Source organism: Musa acuminata, chromosome BXJ3-6 (genome assembly GCF_036884655.1).
Source record: "Musa acuminata AAA Group cultivar baxijiao chromosome BXJ3-6, Cavendish_Baxijiao_AAA, whole genome shotgun sequence".
NCBI classification, from domain to species: Eukaryota; Viridiplantae; Streptophyta; class Magnoliopsida; order Zingiberales; family Musaceae; genus Musa; species Musa acuminata.
In genome coordinates, this window is record NC_088354.1 from 6,262,829 (window position 1) to 6,275,803 (window position 12,975).

At 37.5% G+C, this 12,975-nt stretch overlaps 1 protein-coding gene across 1 annotated transcript; it reads left to right on the forward strand.

Moving 5' to 3' along the window:
- The first annotated feature begins 402 nt into the window (after positions 1-402).
- Positions 403-12,435, forward strand: LOC103987209 (uncharacterized). The gene is made up of 12 exons (XM_009405445.3): positions 403-669; positions 4,431-4,541; positions 5,803-5,889; positions 7,434-7,487; positions 7,609-7,754; positions 7,861-8,014; positions 8,083-8,220; positions 8,539-8,610; positions 8,693-8,766; positions 8,848-8,989; positions 11,036-11,114; positions 12,121-12,435. The coding sequence occupies exons 1-12, from the start codon at positions 523-525 to the stop codon at positions 12,216-12,218; spliced, it is 1,302 nt and encodes a 433-aa protein (XP_009403720.1). The 5' UTR covers positions 403-522; the 3' UTR covers positions 12,219-12,435.
- Positions 12,436-12,975: the final 540 nt, after the last annotated feature.

Genomic DNA, 12,975 nt, shown 5'->3' on the forward strand with positions numbered 1-12,975 from the left:
TCGGATCCGGGCATAGGTCCAAAATGGATCCGACTTGATAATAACCGCTAGCTAATACGCTAGGCATTTTATCCATCTTGAAATGAGTAGTATAGAACAAAATAAAGAACCGTGCTAAGCATCCAATTAAAAGTATTTAATATTATGCTAAATGCATTATATGGGAAAATAAAATTAATATTTCCATTGGGATTTATGTTGATGAGTGCATTAACTTAGTATGACCTATAATAAGCATTATGCTGTTATACTCTATTTGTATATACAACACACACGCTTAATTTTTGGATACGGATCTTAAATTTTAGGATCCGGCCAGGTTATAAGCTCAAGTTGGATTTGATCCGAATCCGACCCGACAGCATAGCGTTATAATAGGCAAGATGAGTGGAAATGTTACAGACTTCGTTTTAACCGGTACGGTGCCCTTTTCCCCCGAACACTTCCGAGTCGACGCCAAGTCCCGGGGAAACCCTCTCGGTGTTTGGTGCTGCTCGCATCGCTTTTCCTTCGATCGCGACCATGTTATCGATCGAGGAATCGAAGAATCTATTCGCCTTGCTGGACGCGGAATCGAAGCCCTTCGATGAGATCGTCGCGGATTACCTATCCCAGTTCGCGCGAGAAGCCCGGTTTAGGGTTTGCTCCTCCCTCGCTGTTCTCCTCGAGGTAGGAGATGAAGTCCTACATCTTTTGTTGTTTCTTGATTCTTTTGATTGATTTGGTTTTTGGGGGCTTGAGTTATTAGGGCATTCGCTGCTTGATCTTGGGTTTTAAGATGGTTGCTCTGGATTCCTCCTCTTATCTTGATACGTTTTTGCTAATTTCTGCCTGGAATTTGTATCGTTGGGGGTCTTGACTTTCCCATGTCTTGGAAAACTTATAATGACGAAGTGCCTTTTTTCCTTCTGCTTCTGGTTTATATTCGAGAATTTTATGTGCTTTCTTCTAACATTGTTTGAAGCTTTCGCTTTAGCATTTGATGAAGAGAATACTGATATGATAATGTAATAGTATCAACAAGAAGATCATGCATCAGGAGTACATTTGCGCAATCTCTTTTGGTTATTCTTTTTTGACTTTTTGACGAAGGATGTGGTATATGAACTCAAAGGGTCTTTTTTTTCTTCGAATATATATATTTGACTGTATGCGTTAAACGAAATGTTCTTGGATCCTCGCAATTGATTAGCCAATATTGAGGTGTCCTTTTCAATTGTAACGACTTCTGGTAGTAATCCGAACTGTGTTATTGTAGCATCAAACAGTATCGTCTTTGTTTCTGGTGCGTTTGTTCATACTTTCCTAAGACCATAAATTAGCCTATTGGATTGGGAACGTTGGCAGGAGAAATGCTGTGTGTACTGAACAAAATATTTTTGGATGTATGCAATTTGAAGTGAGTACTGACGTGCCCTGTCTTTGAATTTTATTTTCTGGTCTTTATCTTCCCAGTTTCTGGTTGCAATCTGAAATCTGTATTATTTTTGCATCAAACGGTCTGTTCTTTGTTTTTGATGTGCTTGTTCACAATATGCGAAGACCATAAAGTAGCCCAGAGGATTGGAAACGCCAACTGGATTAATACTCCCAAGATTTTTGTTGTCAGCAAGCATCAATGCAGCTGAAGGTTCTTTGTTATAATTTATAAATTTCTAAAAAGTGGAGTTTAAGACAATGGCTTGGTGGGAACAGCTTATGGACTTTGACTTTTTCCTGTTTGTCTTACTGAATGGGAAATGAGCTGAGCATCGAGCATAGTATATATGTAGTGTTAGCTCTTGAGAGCAAGATTTGAGCCATTAGATTTAGTTCAGAAGTCTTCATCCAGATTATTTAGACTGAAGTAGGAATTTGGCGTCCAATATAGGACTGAAATTCTCATCAACCTCATTTCTTCGTCATGTGGCTTTTTTTTTTTCTATTTTACATTATTCATTATCTATAATACTTGTTAGTAATTCAGCAGCTACCCCTCTTCTGATTCCTGAATATAATGTCTGCATAGGGTGTGAAGAAACCTGGCTTCAATATTTTCTTTCAGGAGATAGATTTTTTGGTGGTGACATGTAATTTAGTTATTAGTGGGACGATTCTTTAGTTATATTTCAAGTTATCAGAACTTGATCATAATGTTAACAAGCATGTGATTTGTATTAGGAACAAAGTATATTTAGTGTGTTTTTTATCACTCCATGTGAATTGCGGTTGAGAAATCTGTTGAGCAAGGTCTGAAGGTCCAATTACCGAATCTGTTCTGGTCCATTTTGGAGTACAGTGTGTTGGTATGTTGCAACATACCGTGAACCATTGGGGGAGGGCAACGAGGGGAGGAAGAAGAAGGAAGGAGGATGAAGAGGAGTAAGAGGAGAAAGGAGGTGGAAGGAAAAGGAAGAAGAGGTGAGGAGTAAGAAAGAAGAAGAAAGAGAAAAGAGGAGGAGGAGGCCATGTGAGTGACAAATGATGATGGCCATTTGAGTAGTGAACAATGGCACTGTGAGACTAAGTGATGGTTGTGCAACCCATGCAGCTCGCGAGTGCGAGGAGTCGTGATCCCTAACCAAAAGAGGAAAACTGACACACATATTATATGTGTGGGATGTTCCGTGTACCAGTCGATAGTTGAAGTGGTAAATATCGGCCGAACTGGTTGGTTCGACAAACCTTGCTGTTGAGGTTAATATGACACTGAATTCTATCCTTGCCATGGGATCCAAATTTTAAGTAAATTGGTACTATTATTAGAGAGACATTTCATTTGACTAGCAAATGTAGGTTGTCAATTAAGTGGTACATGCATATGCTCTCCATTATGTGCAAGTAGTATATTTAAACATTATATGCCATGTATATTATAAGTCTACAAGAATTCAAGAAGATGGGATGTGTTTGGTCAATTTTTGGTTGTTCGAAGTGGAAATTGAATTCGGATCCAACCTGGTTCCTTTCCCAAGCTAGTCTCAAATCGAACTTCACTACTAGCCGTTCAAATCCTACAAAACTGCGTTGGGGCACTCCTGTCAATGGATAGGCCGGACAAGTCGGATAGGCTTTGAATCTGTGTGTTCTGACATACCATTGGAGCCCCTTTTATAGTGGGTGCTCGATGCCATTTCCTTCGCATGGTGCGTTCTTCATGCGAACGTGGAGCACCGATTCCGGTCGTAACTGTTGCTAGCCCACGTCGAGTCTGGGATTGCGAAGCTTCCTAACATGTGACGTGGATTGGACGACGGGGGTGGCTAGTTGGTTGGAGAATGTGGAACCACAGGGAGTTTTTGTGCTCACCATGTGGAATTTGTTCGCTGGTAGTGGGCCACCCCTCGAGGCCCAGGATTCGGCCACATGGCTGGGAGGTGGCATCAAGGTGTCAATTATATGGATCTGACTTGTCGACCATGCGACAACCCATTGTCTGCCATATGGCGTCGACGTATCGGTCGCATGGCCTGGGATATCTGCCACATGGTGTCGACAATGTCAGCTGTGTAAGTCGGTTGTTGGCCAAACGTGGCAAACGTGTCGGCCGCATGGTCTCAACGTGTTGGCGGCACGGTGTCAGCATGTCGGTCATATTGCGCTGATATGTCAGCCACGTGGTGCTGACTTGTTGGCCTTGTCATTTTCCCCATAGCAAGCTGCATAAGTGACAATATGACATGCATAAAATTATTTCTATTTCAATGCAATCATTATGTTTTTAGAGCCTTAACTATGAAGCTTTTATTTGGATTCTTTCTCTTGGTGCTGTTTGGAGGAACTATTTTTTTCTTAATTTCTCCCTGCCTCTCCCCATGCATCTTGTCCCAAGGAAACTGAATCAGTTTCAGCACCATGATTTTGATGGTATTTGTGAAATGAAAAATGAGCTTCTTTAGAAACATTCACTTGTCATTAACATTTTTTTATTGAATTTGATACTTATTGATATTTTTGTTCTACAAGGGTTTTTGGTTCACACTTTATAGCACCTAGAATCCTGCAGAACTTTTGAGGTTTGCATGGAAATGTAGTCAGCCATTATCGTGGTAGAAACCGAGGCTATAATAATCTGTTGATGCCCATCAATTTATATTTTCTTCTTGAAGCTGAGACCGAAGTTTTTTTTGGTTGAGTATTAATGCTTGTCTGTTCAGAGATTCCACCATAAATTAGTTATATATGTTAACATAGTTGTTTGCAAGAAAGTTTACTGTGATGTTCTTATAAAATGAATTTTGTGATATTTTAATGCCCAATTTTTCTCTTCCTGTGATCTTTTATTGCCAAGGATCACTACTCGTAAGTCCTGCAAAAGTATTTGGGTATGAATTCTGATAGTGCAAATGTAATATCTTTCCCTTTGTTCTTCTCCTTATGGTAATTTGCTGCTCTAATTGAATGTGTTATCTCATGCTTCGGCCTGCTTTTAACTTTTTTCACATACCCAGGATAAAGTTTTGCTTAAGCCCAGCCAGCGTTTGGTTGCTTATGCTATTCTTCATGAGACTTATTCCTCTCAGCCGTCATCGTTGAACCCATTCATTTCATTACTTGTAAATGTAAGTATGGCAATTTCTTTCTGATGCATTTCTTCCAAATGCTTGACATTTAGAATTACAAGGATTGGTTGCATTTTGACATTTCCTGAGTGCACATCACTATTATTTTCATGTGATTACGTGAACTGGTGCCGACAGCTAAATGGTCTAAAAATAATCTGAAACAATGAGGAAGTGGACTGGAGAAACAAGCAATCATGTACACTATCACCGAATTCTCACAAATTGATATGGAACCAAAAGGTCAAGCTGGATATATTTTTTTTTTCAGTTTCAATGTATATAATTCATAACTTGATAAATAATCGTTACTGAGATAATTGGAACCTCCTGGTTAAGCAATAGTATGTTATGCAAAATGACACCAAATGTGTCTTAATAGGGTTTGATGTGTTGGGTATCGGATCCATGCTGGTCTCCAGCCAGAATGGTACAAGTCAAGTACTATGGTGCTTCTTTTAAGATTTAAGTATACCGGCTGAAACATAGAACCATTAATACCATTGGCTATGTGGTATCTGTAGTTAATTCCATCTTTACTTGCAAAGAAATCCAAGCTACAATATCATCAAATCGAAATTAAAGTTTATTTTAACCAAGACAAATTAGGTTTGATTTGTTGGTGACAGGTGGTTTGGGCATTCTTATAATCATTATATGCTAAACATACATGAAAAAGATAAATCATATAGAAATCTATTGTGCACAAACTTAAGACTTTTAGGGTGCAGCGTGTTATCATGGAAGCGTTCCTTGATTTGTATAGCAGATCTTAGGAGTTATCCCTTCTAGTTGTCCTGTTTCAAGGTTTTAATCGCCCATATTGTTATGCACCTGAATCTTATTGAACAGCATTGACTGGTTAGTATGGTATTTGTTTTGGTATACAAATAAGAATACTAACAAAATTTTTGATGTGTTGGTTCCAACCAATGCTGTTGGTACATTGGTACTTATATGCTCTCAGACTAGTACAATGTGGTCAGTATATCAAGGTATTGGAAACCTGTTTGTTTTATTAATTCCAAATGATAAAATAATTGTCAATTGAATTTGACTGGTCTGATTCTACATTTGTTTATAGCTACATGAAACCTAGAAGTTGCACACTCTGCCCTTTATTCTAAGGGTAGAAAACTGAAGAATCCTTGCAGAATAGTTTTTTACAACACCCAGCTTGTCAGTGCTGGGTTCTAATGCTGGCAAAAATATGATCTTTTGTCATTCAATTTTTCTATAAAGCTACTATTTGTCTTCACAGGCAGCAACAGATGATGCCTTAGAGGAAATGGAGATGGCATTTATTCAACTTCTGTTGGGATCTATTGGTGGGAACAGTAACAAAGAGGTTTGCTCTTTTGTCTCCTCCCCTTTCAGTTGCATTTGTTCTGGTAGCTATTTCTTTGGATTTAGATTTGTTTAGTTAGTCACATAAATATTTTGCATAATTTTTAAATGTGATGAAATAGTACAAGAGGAATAAAAAGTGAGGAAAAAACATCATTTCAGGAGCTTCTATATAATTTAGGTCAAAATTTTTCTAGAGTCATATCTTCTCTGGAATACTTTAGAGTTTTGTTTCATTTATCATTGAACTATATAATTACCAGTTATTATTTTATATCAAGTACATATGATCATGCCTAGCAACCTTACCTTAGTTTGAGATGTGTTTGTTTTGAATTTAAAAAAAAGTTGCAAATATAATCCCTTGTAGGCACAACGAATCATGCGGCCAAGAAGTGATGAGGGGTCAAAGAATTAGGCTGTGGTGAGAAGGGGAAAGAAAGATCATTTCTTCCTTCAGCAATCAATGTCTTATACAACTTACAACTATTTAAGGAACCAGTTCATGATTTTTTTCTTTTTTCTTTGCTTTAAGTGATAGATGGAATGATTTGAATTCTGAAGAGACTAGGTAGAAAAAATCGATTCTTCCAATTATAAATCTGGACTAGAACTCTTACAATTAAGTACAAAATTATGTCCAGACCTGGATTTCAGACAGTATTATATGCAGATGGACCTGGTTTTATGCTTAGGTTGGTCTGAATGGTTGGGCAAAAATCACCACCATTAACCCCAGATGAAACCAGTTCCTTGGTTCCTGTTTCTTGGTAACTTTTGTTCCGTTCCTGGTGAAACCCCTTGGGTCCCTTGATGCCTATTATATAATATATACAAACTAGACTGGTTATGCACCAGTTCTTAGTATATGTGTTATGCAGCTCGTCTGGTTCCTTTTTATTTTTCAGATATATCAGGAATATTTTTGGGTTCAAAACTGGGGTTCTGCATCTTATATGTCTTGCTCAATGGTATTTGGTTGGTACTCTGCATTGTATTTGGTTGCTGTTCTCATGGTAGTAAACAGATGAAGATATGGACAGGTTCAAAAGTTAAATCAAATTATATGTATATGTTGTAGAATATGTATGCTTATATACATGGATATTAACACATCCTGGCTAGGATAAGCAAGGCTTTTATGTGGATCCTTCCACTCGAGAATTAATGAGGGAGAATCTATACTGTTTAAGTGACCTATGATCTTTAGATGCATATATAAAAAAGTTATAACCTTCTGATGCATTTTGTTTCTCTTTATCTCTCTCATGTTTTAGAATGAAATTTGCTCATTCGAAGTGTAGTAGTTTTTTTTTCTGTCAATCTCAAATTTTGACGATGGGTACAGGCCTTTTAAAAAAATAAATAACAAAATGTTAACATCTGCATGCTTCTTTTGTTAAGCCATTTATCCATATATATTCAGTACATTTATTACAGTTGGGATTTTTTTTCTTTTAATGGCAAATTCATTTGTATTTCTTATAAGATTCATCCATTTCCTCCAATCTGTTTTCTACGTATTTTTATTTGGTTTCTGATCAGGTTATGAAGCAGTCAGCGGTGGATTACATAAAAGGATTTGACTCATCGTCCTATGTAAGTATGAGGTTTGTGAGGATAATTTAGTTGATAAAGCCTTTTGCTTGAAACAACTGGTTCATATGATTTGGCATGATCTTCTGATGACTTTTTTTTTTTCTATTTTATGGTTATTTAGGTTCTATTGCAACATGAACAGCTGCAGAAGCAACATGTAGATGGATTGCAGTCCGAGTCATATAAAAGTATTTTCCAAGCAGCAGCGGTTAAAAATGTTATACCTGATCCAGATGTACCTCTTGGCTTTGATGCTAATTCATCTGAGTACAACCAATTCCCTCCACATAAGGAAAAAAGAAAAAGAAAGAATTGATTTGGTTCATTTTAACTTTACCTAACACCTTTTTTCCCCAATTTTGTATGGTTTCAGGCCAAATTTATCACTAACAGGAGCTAAACCAAGAATTGGTTCTGAGGATAGAGACAGTGCTATAATAGGTTCATTGCAGAACTTATCTTTGGAAGGACTGGGTCCCCAGTGGATTAGGCCTGTTCCGCCGATGCTTCCAGTATTAGATGGAGAGGTAAGATTTCACTCGAGAGCTTATTATTCAATATTTTGATCTCTTGTTAATGAAAATTTATTGTACAGCTTATGTGGCTCAATCCTGATAATAATCATGAGCTGTTGTGGGACTATGGCATGTGTGCTGACACCAGTCGGGGAGCAGCTGTTAGAGATTTGATTGCAAAAGCATTGAAAGGTCCACTTGTACCTTCCCAACAGGAGGTCTTGCTCTGAGACAATTAAACAGTTTTAGCTGAATATTTCATGCGATAAGAAGGATGGCTCATTTGTATATGAATTGTCTCCCTATGTGAATAGTGTTTTTTTTAATTTTATATTAGTTTTTCGTCGATTTATATGCCTTCTTTTGGCCATTGTTTTTGTGCTTGTAGATCCGAACTAAAATAATAGCAACTATATAATTTTTTCACAAGTCTTGATTCTATGCCGTAATTTTGATAATAGTTTTCTGGCTTGAACCTACCTTTGTTGATTCCATACTTGTGCAAAACAGTTACTATTATTTGCTTCTTTCTGCAGCAAGTTGTTTTAGAACTAGCAAAGGACCCAAAACTTGTTTATCATTGCGGACTTACTCCCCTGAAGCTTCCGGTTTGTGATGTCTGTGCTTATATGGTTAATTTTTATTTGATGCTGTTTCTAATCTGGTAGCATCCGTATTTCTCTTTTGTAGGAACTAGTTGAGCACAATCCACTTATAGCTGTCGAAGTTCTTACAAAGTTGATGAATTCCCCCGAAATTTCAGAGTAAAACATTTTAATCGTCATGTGCTTACTAGTGATGTATATGTTATTCTGTTATACTTATTCCTGAGTTTGGTTGTGCAGGTACTTCACGGTTCTTGTGAATATGGAAATGAGTCTACACTCAATGGAAGTAGTAAACAGGCTTACAACTGCAGTTAACCTTCCAACAGAGTTTGTACACATGTACATCACTAACTGTATATCATCCTGCGAAAACATAAAGGTCTTCCCACACTTTCATCCTCAAATGTTCCCCTTTTTTGAAGATATTGATTGCAATCTACTGACTTGTTTGTAGCTGAAAAAACCATTGGCTTTCAGTTATTTTATTACTTTGTGCACTGCTTGTAGCTAATTGGTGAAAACATGCTATTTTTCATTAGCAAATGGTCTTTTCCAAAGCCTCTAAGAGAGTAATTTCATTTGCATGTGGCTGTTCCCAGTAGGACTGCTGTTTTGTCTGGGTTTACTTCGACTCGTTTAGCATGTACGAAACAGGCAGTACGTACGTGGACTGGGGCGGTCCACTCTGACCCACTAAAACGGGTTGACTTCAACTTGTTTAAACTTTTATGATATGCATTTGCAAGCCCTCTTTGCCCGAACATGAGTACATCTCTCGTGCTGCTTCGAGACGTATGCCTCCTCCTCCCCTTCTCTTTCTTTTCCTCTTCTTCCTTCGTCTCCCTCCATCTTCTTCCCCTACTGCCTGCTCTCCTTCTTCCTCCGTTTGCCTCTTCCTCTTCCTCCACCGCCTCTTTCTTCCCTTCCTCCATTGCCCTTTCCTCTTCTCCTTTTTGTTCCTTTTTGAAACACCAGCGGATACCGGTGTACTGTGTTGAGTGGTACAGTGATCCCAACTGGTAACCGGTACATATCAGTCCCCAACCAAATCATCGAAACATGTCCTGTACCTGAAACAGCACGATCACTTCACACCATGATAATATTGGCAGTGTGGAAAGTTGATTGAATCTGGTTCTGCTGAATTAACCATTCATTAGTGTAAGATTTAAGTTGGGATTTTACGTGTTTGTAGTAGTAGTATAATATTTGACCAGGCGTGTGAAATGGTACAGAAGTTCTTTGAGTTTTGTGGAGAGAAAAGAACCTTAATGTTTTTTCTAATGTTTTAGCTCATATGCTTTCATCTGTTAGATCAATCATCATCTAGAACTTAGCGTGTAACCATTTCTTCCTCGGATTACGTGCTTTCATTGTATAGCAATTGCCAATGAAACTGTAATATCTTGTACTTTGTTCTATGTTTCATTACTAGATGCACACATGGAAACACGCCATTGTCTAAATTTATTTTGTTGCTAGATCAATTCACAGTGGTCATTCAATTACTTATTCTCTAGTTGGCCATGTTTATAGCTGACATCAAGTTTTGCCTGCAGAAGAGCTCCATAGGTAGCAGCACTTTTGATACTGATGGTACTTTGATTATCATTGTTGAGGATTTATGCTCATTCTTCTATTTTTATGGTCAGACTGAAGATTTGGTTTTCAGGCAGCATCATTACATTTAGCTTGAGTTTCTGAGCTTCAATTGTGAAAACAGAAGATTCTTGTTAATTTTGTAGTCTACATTGACTCTGAATAAGATAATCAAGTGATGAATAAGTGTTGTCTCCAAGAAATAGAAACCTAAAACCTTGTAGACAATAATCTTTTAATTTCTTTCTTTTTTTATTGTTGTCATTGTCTCCTGTAAGTTGCTCATGCCAATCTTTTGAGTTTCTAGAAATGGATTTTGGATCTTTTTTAGCTGATACTGTCAGAAACTGGTTGATATAACCTGAAACATAATAATTCATACCCAGACATCAAGAGCAGGGGAACTAATTATGATGCTAGTGACCGGTTGGCTGTTTAGCCAAAACTTTCATCTTGATTGAGTTTATGTTTACATGTTCATTAATGCTTGGAACTGTTTAGCAGTCTAGTGTTTGTCATTGCACTATCATTGTAAACTATAAATCATTGTACTCCTGTAGTCTTAAAAGTGTAGGTTTGTAGAAACATATTTTGCTATATCAACAATGTCTACTTACGGTTTTGTTTGTCTTGCTATTTAGATGTATGATGTTTGTTACTTACAGCAGTTGGGTGTTTCAATGGATCTTACTGTTCTTCATTTAGTAAACACATGCTAAAACTAGGAAATTTGTGCTTTAAATTCTATTGGATTTGATGTTGTCTTTTTTATGACAAACTCACAGAACCGCTAAATTGTTAATTTGATGTTTTGTCTATTATGCAGGACAAGTACATGCAAAACAGACTGGTGAGGTTGGTTTGTGTGTTTCTACAGAGTCTTATCAGGAACAAGATCATTAATGGTGAGTTTGCTTTTCAGCATGCTTATATATTATAGTGTCCTTATGCCCTCTCGTGGAGGAACTGACATTCATGGTTGATGTTTATGCTGCCATTTCCCTGCTTCTAAGTGCATTAAACATAAGTTTTTTACTTTTCTCTGTTAGTTTGTCCTTTTTGTATGAAAGTTATGAACTGTCTTTTTTCGTTGCAAGCTCTAGAATACAGTTTTACTGGAACTCTATGCTCTTTAAGTTTAGTAGTGGGTGGTGGTCATAGTCCTTGTTGCAGTTTTATGTTTGATTTTGATCTAGGATCAAATCCCTGTGTTGGTCATGAGTGTCAGCGTAGTTAGGAAACAATCAAAAGCAAAGGGAAAGGTAATGAAATGATCAATTAGTTATCTATGGATTCTGGTACCCTTTTTTTCTTTAACTTTGCCCATCAAGATGTTCTGTACCCTGGTACTAAGTTTTTGTCGGTGCGATACTCTACCATGTGGTAGTTGCTTACGTAGATCGTAGTTGGTTCACATAGAGCACTTATTATTGATATCTCAACAGTTTACAGTGTACATAATCATATTTTAGTGTGATGAGGGCTGCACACATTGACCCTCCTGACTCTACGTTGGCTTCGCATGTTGATCCTCGCAATCTAAATGACCAGAGGTTGTGTTAAAATAGTGATCTCTTTACTTGTAAGGATACGATTATATATATAGACCCCCCCCTAAACACCTCATTGGTTCTCATTTTGGGTTCTTCTTTTGTGTATAGTTAGACTGCCCGACTTGCCTGATAAACTTTTAAGATGATTTAGGTTTATTTGATCATGTAAATGAAAATTACATTTTCAAAATGGACAGTCTTCTTAGATCGAATATGTATTGTAGTTTATGTGACCAAAAAAAAAATTTGTTGTTGTGACACAGTTTATTATTGTACGGTAAGATTAGCATGGATGACGTGATGCATGTCGTCCCACACTGGTAATGACATTCCTATGGTTGTTTGTCGTGATATGCAGTTCATGATCTATTCATCGAGGTGCAGGCATTCTGCATCGAGTTCTCCCGCATCAGGGAGGCTGCTGGCTTGTTCAGGCTTCTCAAAACTCTGGAATGAGCTGGAGAATTCTTGCAAATTTTAATGCTATCTCGCTCCATTCTGTACATTCGATGTTACTTTTTACGGAGAATTGACCCAAAATCCCATGATCTATCGGGACCAATTATCAGACCATGCATCCACATTTATGAATATATACATATGCATGAGCCTACAAAATTATTTGGAATTCGATTTCTTTCCATTTTAAAATTTCTGTTGAATACTCCCGTGATTTTACTGGACCCCTTGCTTGTCATCAGTATCATTGGTTCCGACTTCCCAAGTATGTTTGATTCTTAACGTGCCTTATGGCTGGTCTTAATTTGGATGTTGGAGCTCGATGGGTTGCCGTTTTGTAGTCTAAAGAGGTGTTCTAAACCCTGAGAGAATGGACCGTAGAGGAACCAGCAATAACAGAGTCTAAACAGGTGTTCTAAACCCTGAGAGAATGGACCGTAGAGGAACCAGCAATAACAGAGCCATTTTTTTGCGTTAGTAGTAGATTCTGATTGCCAGTTTAAGAACACAACGATGTTCTTTTAAAAAGCTCAAGATTTCCTTATGCAGTGTTCTGCTTGTACAACATATATAGAGATCAATCGCAGTGTATTGCACTCCATTGCATAAGCACGACCATGTTTTTTAAAAAGCTTAAGATTTCCTTGTGCAGTGTTGCTTGTACAAAATATACAAAGATCAATCATAGTGTGTTGCACTCCATTGCATGAGCTCATCCACTAATTGAAAGCGTGCAGCAAGGTCCTTTGGGTTT

Coding starts and splice junctions, on each gene's coding strand:
- LOC103987209 (XM_009405445.3), top strand. CDS start 523: ATGTTATCGATCGAGGAATCGAAGAATCTATTCGCCTTGCTGGACGCG. Junction 670..4,430: donor CCCTCGCTGTTCTCCTCGAG/GTAGGAGATGAA, acceptor TCACATACCCAG/GATAAAGTTTTGCTTAAGCC. Junction 8,611..8,692: donor TTACTCCCCTGAAGCTTCCG/GTTTGTGATGTC, acceptor TCTCTTTTGTAG/GAACTAGTTGAGCACAATCC.